The sequence below is a fragment of the Leguminivora glycinivorella genome, chromosome 16, assembly GCF_023078275.1.
Source record: "Leguminivora glycinivorella isolate SPB_JAAS2020 chromosome 16, LegGlyc_1.1, whole genome shotgun sequence".
NCBI classification, from domain to species: Eukaryota; Metazoa; Arthropoda; class Insecta; order Lepidoptera; family Tortricidae; genus Leguminivora; species Leguminivora glycinivorella.
Genome location: NC_062986.1, coordinates 11,477,863 through 11,498,381, shown reverse-complemented (window position 1 = coordinate 11,498,381; position 20,519 = coordinate 11,477,863). Strand labels below are relative to the sequence as shown.

The window sequence follows — 20,519 nt, the reverse complement described above, 5'->3', positions numbered from 1 at the left end:
CACTGGCCCATTTCTTACGTCCCATTGACTGCTATGCATTCATCGGGCCTTTTCAAATGAAGGGGTAAATGAAACTCAGTGTAAATGAGGACGAATGGAGATTTATTGTTAGAAGGGCCTCTTTAGCTTTGCGCGGCATGCTAATAGGGGCAATGAAGGTTTGTTTACGTTTAAACGTCAGCAATAATATTTTTGTTACATGGGGTGTATGTAAAAAACATGTACTGTCTGTGACAAAGATAAAATAGACACTAGATAAAATAGTACATACCTACGTGGAATTACAAGCGCAAAACAAAGTAATAAGTTAACCTACACTCAGACTTACGGATTATTTATATCGCATTTTTTTTTTTACAGATTTAGGTACCTATTTTATATAACATAGATCATTAATATAGGTTTATAGGTTCTTTAAATCAGATATGAAAAAGCTTCTGATTTCCTAATGATTTCGGAGAAATTTGTGCAGTTTACTTAGAGTACCTACAGTGTAAAAGTTCCACCCGTGTATACCGTGTTGTATTCAGAATAAAAAAAAAAGTTCAGTGGTTTCAATTTTGCTCAAAATTGGATATGGCAATGGTCGATCAGCTAGGCGTATAGTTAAAAAACTCTACTTTGTCAGCGTCAGATTTAAAAATAACAGTTCAAATAAACATCACGCTTTTTGCGCAATAAAAGCATTGCAAATCCTTATTGTATCCATGTTTTTATTATGTTTCTATTTCAACAATAGCCAAGTATTCATGGAGCTAGAAAGTGTTTGAATTTGCCCCAGTCTGGTTCATTATTATCTTCATAATCCCGGTTTAAACTGCATTACAAAGGACCGACACTGACTGGGACTATTTTTTAAAAAGCTTCCGTATTTGCGCAGACGACGCCCTCCACAAATATTTTTATAAGTAAACCAATGTTTGAACTGGTCTGGTCGGACGGGTTGAATAAAATCAGCCCTTGATTTTGATTCGTCAAAATTTCAGTACGAATGTTAATAAAAAATATATTTTTGGTCTATTATCTCTAGGAATATGATGTTGAGCGTACAGTGAGAATTAAATTACGAATAATTGATGACACAATTACTGCTTAAAGATGAACTGTAATTTCCATCAACAGTTTCTTATAATGCATAGGGCTCTAAGCAGGATGTAATGATATCCTCTACTTACATAAATAATAAGTCAACAAAGTTACCATTTAACCTGCTTTTCCTTCAAGAACTAACCCCCGGGAATAGTCTAATTACTCATAAAGATCGTTTTCCTAGTACTGTATTTCTAATAATAACTAACTTAGGTACATTTGTGTTCGAGCTCGTAAAGGAAACGCCTCAAGCAACAAATGTTATGCACATGCGGTAAACTGCCGCAATGCCTATTCGCAGCTCACATTTAGATACGAACAAGTGCGGCCGTTAACATCAAACCGAGTGCTGTTTACGACCAACCGCAAACAAACAATATCATAGACAGCCCTTGCCACTATAAGAAATTAATCTACGTGTCCAAAAAATAAAACAAACGGAACCATAAATCCCACACTGAGAAGACAATATATCGCGTCATCATAAACTTGTCCCTCTCCCGCCAGGCGGCGCCACGACCCCCCTTTCTTCGTCCGCTCTCCTCCCCCGCCGCCCTCGCCGCGACGCCGCCGCACGCACGTGCGTGCACAGCTACTTGCTTCCACCATTCAGAACACCACCATCCCAGCGACATGACACCTTAACGGACACTACTAAAGTCCATTATCACAACCGCTACTGTCCCAGGATGCTGCACAATCCATTACTCACCATATCACGTTAATATTAAGCACATTTTATGCTGCTCATCGGCCGCATTCCCGAGACTTAAAAGCGATTGTTGTCGATGAACGTTTGAACTTTTGTCCTTTTGTAAATTAGCGGTTGCGGCTTTAGATTTTTATTCGCTTTTGTGCGGTTTCAACGATAAAAGCGACGACACTGACTTACGAGTCGCGGAATTGATAAGTTAGGTCGCCATTGTGGCTTTCCTCGCTATCGGAACGGCAAAAGTTCGTGCAATTTCTTAACTGTCATCGTAAAGCCTGCGGCATCGCTGCAGCGATAAATAAGTTTCATAATCGAAGAGCTTCCCGCCGTAGGTTAATAAATTGTACAAGAGAGTGCAATCATAAACAAGGCTGGCGTCACAGAATTATGCACCCCACCACATAACTGGTCCCCCGGGTATCGGCTCTGACGAATAACCCAATAAGCACCCACGAGGCAAAACGCGACACGTACAAAACATTCCCGGATATAAAAGCTTTACCCTGTTAAGTAATTTATTTCTTCTTCAGGTAGTCCGTGAATGGTTATTTTATGGGCCCACTTAAACGTTCTATAATCCACGCAGTTCAAGCATAAAAGAGGGTGTCGGAAACCATAATGCAACGTGAGCTACGGAATCTTACTCGAGACGGCACCTGTTTCAAGTCAAAGGTCATAAATCTTAGTTTTTAGGGAGACTTTTTTTAAGCCTAAGTATCTATTTGTACGATTTATACCATATTAACTCAGTCCCCTATTCATATTTGATATAAATATTACTGCTCCCTCTTTAAGCTTAATTTCGATGCATCTTGGAGATACGTATCACTCTTGTTACGTAAAAATAAAGTAAAATTTTCAATGTGCTTGTTTGAAGGGGCTTTTTTTTCAAGTTTTTGCGCTCGTTCAGTAAAAGCCATGGCATCAGAGCTTAACCTAACCTATCTTAACATACGTAGTTCGATATAGATCCATGATTCATCTGCGCTGAGTCAGAGAAACTCACTTAGTAACCAGTTCAGCCCTCCACAGCCTACCCACTCGTAAACGAACCGGTCGTATGATCTTAACGTGCCCTGTGTTCCCATCACTTAGCAATCGATGGCCTAAGATAATGTCAATTGATGAATTAACTCCCTTTAGATATCGTTGCAAAACGTATGTTTATGATATAACAAGTATGTGCGGCTGTGCGCCCATTAAATAAATTACATATATACATAATAAGTTAATAACATACACCTAGACAACTGCAATAGATGATACACGAAGAAAGACTAGTTGTTAGAAGTATTACGATCGATGCATTTATATTGAAGTAACTATTAATGAATGAGTTTTCTCATTCTATAAGTTTTAAAGATATATAGTAGAGATCCATATCGGAGTTTAACGTATTACTGAAGTACTGCTATCCACATCGCCCTAAGCGATATTTAATTTCGGAGTCGATGGCAATACGTCACCCATGTTGGTAACATGTCCTGATAGACATCAGACAAAAATGTTTAATTCAATTCACGAAATGGCCAAACCGATACCATACCGTTATTTGGAATGTACGTAAAAAGTTACTGTGTTGTGACTGTTATGAGAAACATTCCTTCAAATGACTCTGACTTCCCCTATCTTTGTTATTACAAGAACACTTTGAAACTCGTAAAATAGTCTGTTATCTCGCTGGCACTCTAGTTATGGAATCTTTACCCTGGTGGCACACTTAGCAAGTAACACTATCTACTACCGCCGGACGCTGGTGCAACACTATTCGCAATTAGGTTAGTTAGATTGCACCAACTTATCTCCTAAGGCGTATGAACTATCATTGAACTATCGCCAACAATGTATTTTACCCTATCATTATCAGCCGCTTTCACATCTCGCTTGGGAACACGATTCATCACTTCACCGTTATGCATTGAGACAAATTGTTCCAAGTTCAATTACCCTACAATAGTTCACGACCAATAATGGTGACAGATACGGTCAACGCTTATCGACGAATAACAATTTTCTCAATAAAAATCTCATTAACATCGTAACATTCGTATTTATTACTTCAACGTGTGTAACTGATACAGCAAGTAGTTTTCTAATTCGATTCCAATTCGTTCCCATGAGTTCTCGAATTTAATTTGATATGCAGTTAATAAAGTTGATATTTCGAGAATGGATATCGTTGTGTATGTGTAATTCATACAGCGGTGACCGCATGCTCAAAGCTTTTTCCGAGGCCCCGCATCGCTATAAATGGCTGTATATTAAACCGCAAGCGGTCTACCTGACCCTTCTGGTTTCGATCGCTGGATCACATTACGTGAGAGGTGTTGACTCGCTACGAGTGTCTGTACATCAAACACGGTAACTGTAACACACTAATTAACTCGCGAACTTAATTTTGTCAATATTGCTCCATTACTAGAGATATTACGGGTACCTTTAGCCGCTGATTGTCTCGGTTGTAAGACAAATGCCTTCGCAAATTACTTAACATTTGAATATCAGCACATTAAACATTATAACACATACGGACGATCCGAAACAATGGCCGGATATGAGGCAGGATATGCGTCCGACACATTCGCGTCTCCATGTGTGACGTCAGCGTGTCTAATTTACGTTGATCATTATCGTTAAACGGCGGTGGATGTTGTTGCGAGCTTAAAGCGCTTGTTTATATCCGTTGGAGTTTGCAGTTTCCCTCGGATGACTCGAAAGTTCCCAGCATATTAAAACAAACACGTTGAAGCGACTATCGACAAAGTTCCGTCCGCTACGTTAAGCATCGCATCCGCTAATCCTCGCTGCAAAACGCAGAACAAACTGCTTCTCTTTGTGTTGCACTAATGAGGGCCACGTGGCTGTCCCCCGCATTGCAGGCTGCACAATAAAACAAAGCACAGTAGTACACAGTCGACTATTCCTGCAGGAGTCGCGTGACTGCGACTCGTTACTTCAGTTCCTGACTGTTTGTATTGTATGGGCCGGCTGCTTCCAAATGCGTCGCCGGAATGGCAACGTTGTCGTTTATCCTTCCATAATAAACGCTATTGTTGTTGTGTACTGAATTTGAAATTGGATTCGTCCATTTCGCAAATGCATTATACGTATTTTTGTGGTTTGGCATTTCAGCCCTGCATCTGTAATTTGAATTTCCTCATTTTCAATAAAAGGCTTTAGGTGAGAGTATCAACCGATTTATAAATAACCTTCTTCTATGTGTACGTATAATACGGGTATAAACATACCCTTAATATTGTATTATCTTATGGCAGCGAATATTCGTAAATAAATTTCATGTTTTCGATTTTGGCACAAAATTAGAGCCAGACGTTGAAAGTCCTTGACAGAGCCTTGGGATTTACCGAAGCCGCTGGATTCTCGAAATAACGATCCTTATGATTGTGTAATTTCTCTTTGGTAAATAGTATACTGGTAACCACGGCTACGGAGGTCTCCATAGCTAGCCAATTTATATTTGTGAAGATTTTGTATTCCTATATTCAGAGAACAATAACATCGAACTAAGCCTCGAACATATGTCGACAAGACTTGATTTATAACTAAGGTCGATGTTTGAATTAAACATACCTAATTCAAACAGATGAGTAAACAACAAAGTACCAGTGTGTTCTAGTCGTCTTGTAAGATTCCGTTTACCAATTCATATAAGAATCCATTGCCCCCAGCTGGCGGGATGCGTTCTGTTTACATTCCGTCAGAAGACTCATGACACTTTGACACAAACACAAAAACTTTTGAAAGGAGCGTTTGTTGGCGCGTTGTCACCAAACAAAACAACATAAACATTGGCTGTGCCGCGGTCGTGAACTTCACTTAACACTAGCTATTAGGTCTGTTGCACCGCTGCGTTTCCGTGGCGGTGAACTCACCTAGTTGGGCGAAGACTTTCGGGCGCACGTTCTCCTGCCAGGCGGCGGCGGCGGCGGCGAGCAGTGCCGCCAGCAGGGCACAGCGGAGCACGAGCATGGCACTAGTCACAGAGCGACATCACTTGGAGCACTCGCGGCGCGCGGGGCACAGGCGGGGCGCGCGGCGGCCGGCGGTGGACTGACGGCCGGCGGATCGCGCAGGCGCTGGCGGCGCCCCGCGGTCTCGCATGCGTGGTGTTGCGGAGTGCGGACCTCGCACGTGACGCAGCCCTCCTCGCAACCCTCGGCTATCCAACCCTGCGACGTCATAATCGCGTTAAAAAAGCGCCTGCATATCCTAATGAACACTAAACCTGCAATTGGGACTGGCGGGGTGTCTTTGTTTATAAACGATTTTGGGTGCATTAAAAATTCGTTAGGGGCGTGACAGTTCAGCGAATCGTAAGGTCGCAATTACGACTGCGAGTTTACAAGCGGGCTTAAGCATGCATTACAAATCCCCTTCCGGGAAAAAACAAGACACGAGTCAACGTGATTTTACTAATTGACGCCTCCTCCTTAACGACAGAGTCGGGCCGTCTAATAGGTAGGTGGCTCCCGGTCTATAATTGTCTTGTTAACCGATCAGTTGTCGGTGTTCCTTGAATTCATTACAAACCATTCAACTAACAACAAAATTGTGTACAATAGTAAACTGGAGTATTGTTTACAGCAAATGGTATTGAATTTACTTGACACAGAGAGGACTTATGATGGATCATTTAATTATAGGTACACGTCATAAAACTAATCGATTATTAGTTACCATTCAGCAAAAACATTCAACATGCAAACATTGCTAACACAAAGTTCTAAATCCGGGTTCATGAAAAAGAGGGATATAACTTTGTCGAAATACTTTTCGTGGAACGGTGGGGTGCCCTAGCAACTTGTTCATTATTTTTAATTCGACAAAGTTCGTCCCTTATAGCGATATTGGGTCAGCTTGGAACCGTACCGAACTAAATCGTGTTCGATGTTAGAGCACCAGTGAGATGCATTGTTGTCGGCCCGTGTGAAAATCGATAAAATAAACATTATTGTGCATGACTCCTTTATCGATGGCCCCTTAGCGTTGCATAGAGCGTGCAGCGTGCATTCCCTTTATGTTCGATAAGCTACCAAATATTTGTATTCTAATCATGCATACAGTTAGTTACCTACTTTACAATTGACAGTTTAAGCTTTTTGGTGATTTGATCTTTTTCTATACACTGAAATATTTGTAGGTATCTAAAACTACCTAGTCTGTTAAATAAATAGTACTATGGCCTACTGTCATCGATACCGATTGCAAAAACCAAGTACTTTCATAGTGTCCATCATCCTAGCTAGTTAAGTACCTAAATATAAAGCACCTGTCCTTTTAAACAAACACGTTTTTAACTATGTATTTTCAAGTTGATGTAAGTATACCTATTTATAACAGTTTTACACTTAATAATAGTGGAAAATAAACTCCCCACCAAGATTGAGGTCAAAGGCAACCCATTTAATATAAAAAGTAATGGGCAACATTTGATTTAGTATACCAACGCGGTCGAGCGTCTGCCGTCCTAGTACTGAGCCAGCTTTCTCACTTCGCACGTACACAAATATGAAAACATTTGAACACTATTAATTTTGTGAGTTTTGTCGAACCACGTCACCTTTAGAGGTAAGACCTAATCAAGAAATTATTGCATATAATTCCCTACCCGCCGCTGGTCACTGGTTTTGTTCTGTTTTGTTTTGAATTAGTTATTTATGTAATTGTACTTAATGGCTAAGTTAACTAAAATTACAACTAGGGAACAAATCAAATTATTTTTATTGAATATTTTTTTGATTTGTTCTTTTTTCAAGTAGTCACACTACTATATATAAATTATAAACTGAAATTGCCGTTTATTCTTTCGTGTATGATATCTATTTCAGTTTTTAACTAAAATTGTTTTAAAGTAAAAAATTTGGCAAATTTACGAAAGCACATGTACCTACCTAATTAAAACGTTATTATCTAGCTAAAAACGTAAATATACCTGGCATAGTTTGTACAAATTGTACACAATCGTAATTGTTGAATTACAAAAAGACGCGTTGTACTATAATTTATTTAATTTAAGTTTTTGTTAAGTTATTTTTTTTAAGCGAGTGTGCACTCGTTATACTTACTACCTAACATTTTATTTCTGTTTTAGTTATATTTCTCTAAAGTGAAATGTATAATTTCTTTGAGAAAATAAAGATCTACAAACCTAAGAAATTAGTTATCCAGCTTCATGATAATTATTAGGTATTATCAACTGGCTATGCTCTAAAGAATTGCTTGACATTATGCCAAAGACTTCCTATCATCGAATCGGTCAGTAGTGTTCAAGCTGATCCTCATACCACAGAATATATAATAGTACAAGTACAGAAGGCCCACTGCTTTGATGTTCATAAAATGCCGCCTTTTTAAATGCCTACAAAATTCTAACAAAGAAACGAGCCGCACGTGCGCAGCGCCGGACGATAGGGTTGCCTATGGATTAAAAGGAATTAATACTCAGATAAAATGTTATACTATTATAGTCAAGTTTTGGGTACTCTCTAGGTACATATACAGTATTCATATATTTTTGTTTAAGTCCCAACATCGCAAGCCTTATTGAACTTTTCCGTGGGTAAATCAATAGTAGATCTGTGCAAGATTGTCCTATTTTATTCATGATGGCTATTTAACTAAGCATTATTAGCCATTCCACACGCGGACATCCCATATGAACCTTAAAAAAGTATTTGCGACGTACAGTAACAACGGAAGTACGAACGTGCGTTCCGTGAGAACGCGCGCCACCCCTGATTAGGCCGCGAACTCGCGGCCGCCAGCATGTACTTGTAGCGCGGCGATGGAATCGCGGAGTGAGCCGCCCCTGCTCATACTCCAAAATCTAAATGGTCAAGAGGAATTTATACTATCTTCGCCGGGCTGATCAGTGATCACAGTGAGGACTGAGCTCCCTAAAGAATTTCTCAAGTGGCTACAGTATGTACATATTTTTTATTTTATTTTATTATCCACACTTACAACTATTTTTACAGGCTAACCTAATACAATACTAGTGTAACTATTAATAACTATGATCTAAAGTATTTCATTACCTACGTCTAAATGATATTATATCTAGTAATGCTAATTTCGTAAATTCATTCAGAGAACATGAGAACAGGTAAATATGTTCCGCTATTATGTTAAGGGTCCGCACAGCGCGCGTCAGCGGCGCCCGGGCCAGGTTGGTGCGCCCGCGCGGCTCGGCCAGCAGGCGCGGCCGCCGTCGGCGCCACACGTACCTGTCAGGTACATGCACAATTGCACACTCACGTAGCTCAACACCTCACTGTTGTACACTATACCTCTGAGTATTTTAAAAATATATGTCACCAGACATAACTCCCTGCGCACCCGCAGCTCGTTGTACCCCACCATACCCATACCCATACCATAAAAAAAGAGTATACCTACAGGTTTTTAAGGAATCGGCAACGTGCTATTGTAACCGCTTACAATCAGGCGGGCCGTATGCACGTTTGCCCCACACGTATAAAAAAATAAACAGTGAAAATTACCTAATCTACGTCTTAAGTAATGTTTAAAAAACATTAATTAAGACGTAGATTGCCGTCTGAGCATTCTGGAGATATTTAATAAAATCATTAAAAACACTAACTTGCTATCTCGAACCTTTAACTATCTTAAAAAGAGACTTACTAAAATAAGTTAGCAGTTCCGTAGTTCTGGAAGACTGGTAACCACGGAGTACAGAAATACTAGAGAATCTCACATTTTAAGGGTTTATCAACTACTAGCTTTTGCCCGCGGCTTCACTCGCGTTAGAAAGAGACAAAAAGTAGCCTATGTCACTCTCCATCCCTTCAACTATCTCCACTCAAAAAAATCACGTCAATTCGTCGCTCCGATTTGCCGTGAAAGATGGACAAACAAAAAGACACACACACTTTCCCATTTATAATATTAGTATGGATTCCTTGTCGTTGCCATGGTTACGATGTCCTGTATTGATCACTCACTCAGATCTTTGTTTGTTCGTATTTTAATCAACCAAATTTTCATTTTGGTGGTTTTTATAAGATCTTTGCATAATGGGAACTTTACTAAGCATGGTTTTAGAACACCGTACGGCAGTTTTGCTAGCAAACTAGTCTACTATTGTCTCCCAACAGAATCCCCATTGGACATAATAAGAATAAGAAAGTTTATGAACTCACAACATTGATTTTCACTATCCAGCTGTGGATATTGAAATTTATTTTTCCCCTCACTTGCTCGGAAACACGTGTTTTGTCCATTAATACCAGCGGGTAAAAACGCATTTTATCCACTAGTGGGTAAAGTAAGTTGACCTTGAATAAAGTCAAATTAACTGCTTTAAAATTGATAAAAGTATGTGAATCTAGTAATACAGATTATTTACCACCTGTGGAACTACTGGAACCCTGATAATAGTTATTTGTTATACAAGGGGGCAAAGTTGTATTTTAACGCCGAGTGTGGAATTGAAAAACGAGCAAGTGAAAGGATTCTATAGTTGAACCACGAGCGAAGCGAGTGGTTCGAGAATGGAATCCTGTACTTGCGAGTTTTTTAACACACGAGAAGTAAAATACATTTGCACCCGAGTGTAACACAAAACTTTTCCCCTCACTATAGCGAGGAAACTACAACGCAAAAAATGCGCTTATCACTGCTTCCATTAGTTCCACAGGTGGTAAATCATCTTTATTACTAGATTCACCTACTTTCATCAATTTTAAAGCAGTTAATTTGACTTTATTCAAGGTCAAATTACTTTACCCACTAGTGGATAAAATGCGTTTTTACCCGCTGGTATTAAAGGACAAAACACGTGTTTCCGAGCTAGTGAGGGGAAAACGCATTTTTTGCGTTGTAGTTTCCTCGCTATAGTGAGGGGAAAAGTTTTGTGTTACACTCGGGTGCAAATGTATTTTACTTCTCGTGTGTTAAAAACTCGCAAGTTCAGGATTCTATTCTTACTATAGAATCCTTTCGCTTGCTCGTTTTTTAATTCCACACTCGGCGTTAAAATAAAACTTTGCCCCCTTGTATAACAAATAACTATTCTAGTCATACGTATGCAGGGACTATTAAAACAGTACATTACGATACAAGTCCGAAAAAAAGCTTTTCGGACGTGTAAATTACGACGTTTTTCAGTACAGATAGCCCTCTGAAGTTTCGACCTAGCATATAATGGACTACTTCTCGCACTAGTGCGTAAAAAAAACACGATCTGTACTGAAAATGAGGTTTTCATTTGTCTTATATTGCTTAGCAACAGTGCACTTAGTGCACACCATTTAAGATCATAACACACAACCGGATGTTTCGTCACATTCTCCACTAAGAATAAACGGGACAACGGTTATTATTATGGTTTACGTAGGATCTTCGTATGCTAAACATGATCATAAACAAACAGAAACATCAAGGCAAATACCGGGATTTTGAAACAGTTACAATCCGTAATACAAACAAGTACTTATGAATCATGTATTTTTGTACGTATACAAATACATATCTTCGCCACTACTCAAAAAACACTTAATTACTGATAAAAGTAATAAGTAACACGATATGTAATAAGTATACGAAATATCTCAAAATTAAGACAAAAAACGTAGGAAGGAAGTATGACTTTCGTAAAAAATCCAAATTGTTTTTGTGGATACACGCTATAATGCGAAAAGGCATTGCTGCCTATAAAAACCAATTGGAGACCTCTTGTTTATCTATCAAAATGACGCCAACAAAGTACATTCTAACAATACGAGGACATATAGGACCTAATAAGAAATCTAGCATATGTGTACCACAGAATACTCCTATACTTATAATAAATAGTACAAGTAATGAACTTAAAATATTCTGTCGTATGTATGACGACGCTGCAGTTCTTTTGTAGCTCTGCTATCGGAATAAGGTTTTACTCTTAATCAATACGTTGGCTTAAGGACTTCCAACTACTTAGCTTATCCCATTGGCACTGTACAATGGGTACATTTCTACCGTTATTCTACTCGTTTTAAGGTAATTCTCGAATCTCGTAGCCTTTCGTAGTTTCTGTATGGATATTACTGGTTCTCTTTTATAAACCAAAATAGCGAGTCGTATTGTTTTTATACCTAATTGGACAGCAAACTAGTACTTCAATACTATTTTATTACTACATACTAAATTTGTTATTTGCCAGTCGCTTTTCGGTGAAGGAAAACATCTTGAGGAAACCGGACTAATTCCAATAAGGTCTAGTTACCCTTCGGGTTGGAAGGTCAGATGGCAGTCGCTTGCGTAGTGCCTACGCCAAATCTTGGGATTAGTTGCCAAACCGGACTCCAGACTTCCATGAGCCGTGGCAAATGCCGGGATAACGCAAGGAGGATGATGATAAAAAATACAGCAGACTTTCAAGTAGGCTTGTGTCGTTCACGAACTATGAACTGTTAGGAATAAAATCCCATCAATGACCGAAATGAACTGAATCTTTCCGTGCTCTGAGAATCGGTCTTTGCTCATTTAGTTCAGTATAGGATCGGCGAGCGCAACAAAAAACGTCAAGTTTTCATATTGAACTTCGTCGTATCTGTGGACTATTCGTATCATTTTGACACTATTCGGTCCCATTCGTTCTGATCTTTCCGACCGCAGTGGTCGCTGGTCTGGCTGAACTAAATGAGCAAAAGACCTAAAAGAGCGAACTAGTTCGTGGGAGCGATTGAACGAGATCGGAGCGCTCCGATCAACGAACGAAACGGCACAAGCCTACTTTCAAGCCAGACATTACAGGTATTGATTCAGAATTTCAGACATTCCAGTCGCATTGATTCAATTATTTAGACGGAAAATTAAATATGTACGGGGTACGGGTGCTTACACTAACTAATAGTGAAGACACATCAGTCAATTATAAATATTATAATATATCTAGGCTATCTATACCTGTTCTTATTGTACTTTGAAGTTTCAGGGATTTCAGGGCGCGCTTGACATAAGAAGTTTTTAAATTTCGGTTTTTAAATGTCTAATTAAAAACCGAGATCGATCTGTCATTAAAACAAAATAATTTTATGTTAAACTGAAGAAGAAGATGAAGTTTCCTCATTTCCTAGAAAGTTCGTGCATTCACAAGCATACTAAGTAGGTCCTGGGAGCGGGTTGATTTCCTATTTGTTTAAAGTTTCTCGTCTCGATAGGAGAGGTGCGAACGTTTGATATATTATCGCTATTTGTAGGAAGGCTTTTGAAAACTCGTAAACAGGTTTTACAATAGTCGTGATTTTGATGACGTCATATTTTTCGTCCGTTTTTGACGTTTTAGGAGTTACTGAATAATGTAACAGTCACGGAAAATTATGCACTCATTGTGTGGAGGAAGCGAATAGCGCCCCCCAAAAATTACTTATAAAATTCAAAAATACATTAATTTTCTGTAAGTACATAATCAAGTATTCTAAAACAGCAAAACCTCATGGAAGAGCTTTAGGTCCGATAAGTTGAACTTTACTTTTTTTTTAATGCTATACCTTCAATCTTCATCCAGACAAAAGTTTAAGTTAAAACTAAATAAACATATGTCGGTACTCGGTATACAATTAAACTATATAAGTACCTACTTATAGTTCTTGCATCAGAATGTTTCGCCCACGACAATAATAAGTCTTTCGCATCGTAAATGTATGCAAAATATCAATGAACGTCAATTTGAAGACGTAGATAACAAAAACCTACTTAAACCAAAAGTTTCTACAGTACGCACCTGGCACAAATTGGGACTCGCAAAACTTTAAAAATGACTTTTACAGATTCGAGAATTTTGAGTGCATTCGAAATCGAGGGGTGCGGTTGAATGGGGCTGCAAGCCGGACTCGTAATATTTATAATTTATTCCTTTAATTTCTTCGCCATTATTGTTCGTCAGTCTTTTGTCTTTCGGTGCCTACAGTCTTTTGTTATCGGAGGAAACATAATTATACTTATACTATGTTATAGTATTTGTTATTACATTTCGAAGGAAAATTAAAAACGTTATAATGTCATCAACTCATCACGATTACACATTGTACGTTATATATTTCATTCATTATACCAAATGGTCGCAGAACTCACAGATCGCAAATTGCTCATGCATGATATATGTATGAGAGTTTTCTATGATGATAGCTGTAGGTGTAACATATTCATCATCGGTGTTTTTTGATAAAAATTGTATCAATATCCACTTAGTACTTTATTATCAAGCAGCAAGCAAAAGTGATAGAGTCATTCGGGTCAAGAGCACGCACTTTATTTTTGATGGCCTCTAAAATCTATACCAAATAAGATATTTGACTTATTTAAGTATAAAGTTGGTCAAATATAAGTACATTTTCATTAATTAGGCAAATTTACCATTAATGTTCACTAGCTTGCTCGGTATTTACGTTTAAAGCAAAAAAGACCCACTGCGTCCTCTTGACCCGCTATGTGGGTAAAATTACGCATGCATTAGGGTAAAATTACGCGCAAGGGGTAAACGTACGCATTCAGGTTTCTAGGAAGGTGGGTACTCGAATAAAATAAAGGCTGGCAATAATCAACATTTATTATCATTTGTTGTGAATATATTCAGCATCTTATGCATTAAAAGAATTAAAAAAGCTGATAGATGAATTACTATGTTAAATCAAAGTTTAACTGTACTACAACTCAGATCAAAATAATTATTTTTAAATCAACAGCTTCGTTAAAATTTAAAATAATTTTTATTTTGCGCCTCTAGAACTTTGGACGAATTATTTATTATCTTTAGTTGAATATTTTCGTCACAAATTGGACATTTTATTGACTTACTCTTTTTGTTCATAATCTTTTTAATTATTAATGCATGCGTACTTTTAAAGTCGCACTCTTACCCCAATCGAGAAATTTCTAAAATCAACTGACACAACACACGGGTTAATTACATTAAAGAAAATATATATGATCACATAATAAGTACAATAAATATACAATAGAAAGAAACTAAACTTACTTTCAGATAATTATCCATTCAACTACAACACACTTTTCCCGGTAACAAATATGGAACGAAATTATTGCACCAAAGACGTTTGGTGACCTGTCGCACCGAGTACCCATTTTGCGCCGGAGTGGCACGTGGCTCCTAAACGGCGACACAAGCGCCACCTAATTTTGCCAACATGCGCCCCGCTCCCCTTCCTGCTGTCGGAGATCGGGCTACTGCGTACGTTTACCCACTGCGTTCCGTTACCCCGAATGACTCTAATAAGCAAGAGATTATGCCTGCAGAACAACGTCTCGCGTCTGTAGAACTCCCTACAACATAATATCGGGTATTTAAAAGAAATGAAACCAGTGCATTTTATATTCGTGTTCAGAACATTGTTTTAAACATGCTATCAAAAATAATGTTTCGATAAAATAATATCTACGTTCCGTTCTCGATAAAAATCTCATTCCAAATATCGCTTTGATATAAAATTTAACCATAATACTGTTCTTTGTAATTCAATTCGAAATAGAATAGAAGTTTAATGAAGTTTTAATCTGTGCAAATATCAAAACTTGACTATTACCCAAACCTGCATTGTAGTTGATTAAATGTATTTTTAGGATGATTTTACTCATTTTTGGCACAAAAGAAAGCTCATAATAGACGGCTTATATTGTTTTCAGATGGTAAATAAAGTCGTGGGATATTGTTTTTATTAGATTAATTAGGATTAAGTTCATGTTAATGGTTTTTTAAGATCTAATATAATATTTTCACAATAATAAAAACCAGTTAATAAAATTAGATAAGTAAGCTTAGTAAATGTATATAAATACGTACTTAAGTAGTTGTTCGTTTGCAAAAAGTTAAAGTACACACACATTAACCATGTATGAACAGTAAAAATGCCGATGTTACGGGTAAAACCTAATCAATGTGCCATTCGAAAGTGTCATATACAATCAATCATTTTAAGGCACATAAGCAACTGTACTTAATATATACTAATGAATTACATCAACTACTAGTAAAATATCAGCAGTGTTTAGGAATTACGTTAATACCTACATAAATAACTTTTTAAAATGACCAGCTGAGCGTTTACCGCCAGTCCCTTACCCCAACTTCCAAGATCCTCCGGATGCCGACCCCTCGGCCATTCCTCAACTTATTACTTGCACATAATTCAGGATTCATTTTTAATTGAATCCGAAGCCATTTTGCAGGGAACATCTCAATTTGATGATAGAATGGTATTATTAATGACAGTTTTATGATTTCTTTATTAGAAACTATGGCGCGCCCAATTGACGCGATTGGGGAGGGAAACATAATTTCGCAAATTATAAATGCAGACATCAATCGCAATGAAAAAATCAACAGTGATCGGACTCTGGTCAACGTGGGACACGAACCCACATCCTTGGATTGCCGGTCCAATGCGTTACCAATTGCGCCAGCCGACCATCCGTCCATGACTGCGAATTTAACTATTGCGACTGTGATGCACGACTACGTCACCGTGACGCAGTCATGCATCACCAGCGACATCTACATTTCAAGGTTTACAACCCTAGCCAACCCTGAGGACTTGCATCGGCGCAAGACTAACCTCCCGACCACACCACACATAATAGTGTTAGGCCGGCTGGAGAGATGGCGTTATTAACTTAATATTAATAATCCATATGTTTTTTAAATATAAACATATAGATTTTTTTCCTTTTTTATTGTGGAACGTACCACTTTATAAATCGCAAATTATAGTAAATGCAGACATCGTGGACGTGGGTCCCACGTTGACCAGAGTCCGATCACTGTTGATTTTTTCATTGCGATTGATGTCTGCATTTATAATTTGCGATTTATAAAGTGGTACGTTCCACAATAAAAAAGGAAAAAAATCTATATGTTTATATTTAAAAAACATATGGATTATTAATATTAAGTTAATAACGCCATCTCTCCAGCCGGCCTAACACTATTATGTGTGGTGTGGTCGGGAGGTTAGTCTTGCGCCGATGCAAGTCCTCAGGGTTGGCTAGGGTTGTAAACCTTGAAATGTAGATGTCGCTGGTGATGCATGACTGCGTCACGGTGACGTAGTCGTGCATCACAGTCGCAATAGTTAAATTCGCAGTCATGGACGGATGGTCGGCTGGCGCAATTGGTAACGCATTGGACCGGCAATCCAAGGATGTGGGTTCGTGTCCCACGTTGACCAGAGTCCGATCACTGTTGATTTTTTCATTGCGATTGATGTCTGCATTTATAATTTGCGATTTATAAAGTGGTACGTTCCACAATAAAAAAGGAAAAAAATCTATATGTTTATATTTAAAAAACATATGGATTATTAATATTAAGGAAACATAATTTTACGTTCATTGGTAGGCATTGACAGATAATAGTCATGATGAGGTACCAACATGATGATTTATTTGCCCGGCCGGAATACAAGTTTAGTAGGTATGTCCTACATACATATTTACCTCGTAAACTAGTGGATTTTGGCCAGATTGGTCAGACAAAGCAGAAGAAGTCAGTTTTAAACGTCTCAGAGTGTGGCCCTATAAGGCTATAACGGTATACTGCCTGTCAGTATACCGCTGCAAACTTTCTGTCAGTATCTGAGAAGCGATGATGTTACTTGAGACTTTAGCGAAGATGTAGTACTAGTAGTACCTATGTATGTAGGTATGTATGCACACAGGTTGACATTGTGTTTTGTGTTGTAGCTGCGCGCATCATTATCAGTGCACTCACGCGTTCTCGGTAAGTGTTAATGATAATCAGAGCCATGTCTAAAAGTAACAAAATAATGCTTTAAATACTTTTTAGGGCCTTTTGTAGTGAAAAACGTCGTACGATACTCGTGCGAAAAGCAAATTCGTAACTTGTGTCGATTTAAAACACTATCTTCAGTCGTGTTTTAATTTATCGCCACTCGTTTCGAGCTCCCTTTTTTCGTACTTGTATCGTAGTGTAGGTACTATTTTAGTTATAAACTGAAATACCATACACTAAAGAAAAAGCGATCAAGCCCACTGGTGACGAAGCCGGGAATCGAACCCGGGTCTCCAGCTATCGCGGCTGACGTGCTAAGCCGCTACACCACCCCGACCGCCGAGGTATCTGTCGAAATTTCTCTAGTGTATGTTATCTGTGAAGGCTAGGCGCCTTTGACCAACTCCAAGGGCGTGCAACTTGTGCTTACACCGCCTATACTATTTTAGTGTTGGTCTTCAGTAACACGGTGTTATAAGAAATTTCAACGCGAAGCGATGGATTCACTGTTTATATCAGACAATTAAGAGGGGGTCGTACGAAATCCTCGAAAAGAGCATTCGGCGTTTAACAAATGCTGCTCACATTTCTCAATAAAATGGAATAAAATAAATGTAGTTATTATCTTAAAGAGTGTGTCTACAACTTTTGACTATTCAGAATCTCTAATTATTAAGGGTATAATAAATAAACCCACGCAAAGTTGACCCAAAATGAGAAAAACGTATGTCGCCGTTTAGTAAACTTTGTTAAAAAAATTCAATACTTTAGTTAACATTACGTGATTCTAAAAGCCAGATAAATGGACTAGAAGTTTTGAGGTTTTTTATATTTTCCTCTCAAAGGCAACACAGAAATTTTACCTTAAATTTAAACTATCGTAAAATTTCCATACATTCGCCATTGCTGTCAGAATTCTCCTTTCGATTAGACGCCGTGAGCGGCTCATCGGAGGCAGACGTGTCGCCGGTCGCTCCGTGTTGACAATTAAATTTGACAGAAAATAGTGTACGTACACGAAAAACCATACCAGTGTAAAACTGTGCTCAAAATAAATAGGGTAAATCAAATATGTCAGGTGGAGATCCAATCTCATTTAAAGTTTAAAGGTGCATGGCTTGTGCATAAAAAATAAATAAAAATATATCACATTATTAAAGAAAATAACGAACACAACCGAATGAGTATAAATTATTTCATTCTAGTTCGGTTAAATTGAAAAAAGTTTCATGTTTTCGTTTACTCATTGGAATACATTTTCATTACGCTGGTATTAACAGTACGTCATTTAAAAAAAATATAGTGTATCAAAGTAACCCCAATGTCAGTTTAAGTTTGATCACATCTTTTTAGGGTTCCGTAGTCAACTAGGAACCCTTATAGTTTCGCCATGTCTGTCTGTCCGTCCGTCCGTCCGTCCGTCCGCGGATAATCTCAGTAACCGTAAACACTAGAAAGCTGAAATTTAGTACTAATATGTATATCAATCACGCCAAGAAAGTGCAAGAATAAAAAATGGAAAAAAATGTTTTATTAGGGTACCCCCCCTACATGTAAAGTGGGGGCTGATATTTTTTTTCATTCCAAACCCAACGTGTGATATATTGTTGGATAGGTATTTAAAAATGAATACGGGTTTACTAAAATCGTTTTTTGATAATATTAATATTTTCGAAAATAATCGCTCCTAAAGGAAAAAAAAGTGCGTCCCCCCCCCTCTAACTTTTGAAACATATGTTTAAAAAATATGCAAAAAAATCACAAAAGTAGAACTTTATAAAGACTTTCTAGGAAAATTGTTTTGAACTTGATAGGTTCAGAAGTTTTTGAGAAAAATACGGAAAACTACGGAACCCTACACTGAGCGTGGCCCGACACGCTCTTGGCCGGTTTTTTTTACTCTGCGTACATTATTTTATTTATTTATTTATTCTTTATTGCACATAAAACACTAAGTACAAATGGTGGACATAATGCCTTAAGGCCTTCTCTACCAGTCAACCACTGGGTTAAAAAGAAACATTTGATACGTGCAGGCATCGTGACAGAAAACAATAATCCTGATATCACTTATTTTGTTACCTTTTTAGATTTTTAGCAGGAAAAGACTTAAAAAGTTGATGGTTCCATTTTTTTTCTTTCTTAGTTACGTTACGTTGACCAATTTTGGAATTTATAGTTCTCTTACTCCTACATTTAATGGGTAAAAATACCCATTAAATGTAGAAACTAGAGAAGTTTAAATTCCCAAATCGGTCAATGTAACCCCAGTTTACGGTAGACACCGTCAACCTATTCTAATAATTATCTTTTTATTTGAAAGAAAATTCGTTACGATACTAAAATATGCAATCTAAGATAAAAATGCTTTTCATATAGTTAGAAACTTAGTTCAGATTTTTTTTGTACAACTTTTAAAAATTGTTCTACATATCAAGTTCAAAATAATTTTCCTAGAAAGTCTTATTAAAATTCTGCTTTTGAGATTTTTTCATATTTGAGAAAACAGCCCTTATGGCCTGAAATACGGCATACGGCAGTGATATTGACATTGACATATGCTTTTTCGTATTTTGATGGTATTTTGACTGCACTGTATTTTTTGCCATGCTAATTTGAACCTTATCTTTGAGCGATGTTTTTTAATTTTCAGTTACATCACAGATGTTTATGACATGACATCTAGGTATTTAGGCATTTAAAAGAAACTACAAGGGGCTTTACAGACGTGGCGACTGCAACTGGTACAGGGCCTAAGCCATAATTTAAAATTATATTGTGATTTTTATATGTATTTGTGTTTTATTTAATACTAAGTATGAGTTTTAACATTTTTAACTCAAGGAACTGAAATTAAGAGAAGAGACTCGGAAATTGGGTAAGATCAAGAGTCTGATGCAGATGGCGATGGCGGTATCGGTATTGGATAAGATATGCGATACTAGC

General features: G+C 37.8%; 1 protein-coding gene across 1 annotated transcript in view; it reads right to left on the bottom strand.

Annotated features, from left to right (window-relative positions):
* LOC125234426 (semaphorin-1A) overlaps positions 1 to 20,519 on the bottom strand; it is a 602,298-nt gene that overhangs the window by 546,850 nt on the left and 34,929 nt on the right. The window contains exon 2 of the mRNA XM_048140657.1: positions 5,695 to 5,991. Within this exon, the coding sequence (XP_047996614.1) occupies positions 5,695 to 5,791 (97 nt within the window). The 5' untranslated portion in view covers positions 5,792 to 5,991. The remainder of the gene's footprint in view (positions 1 to 5,694; positions 5,992 to 20,519) is intronic.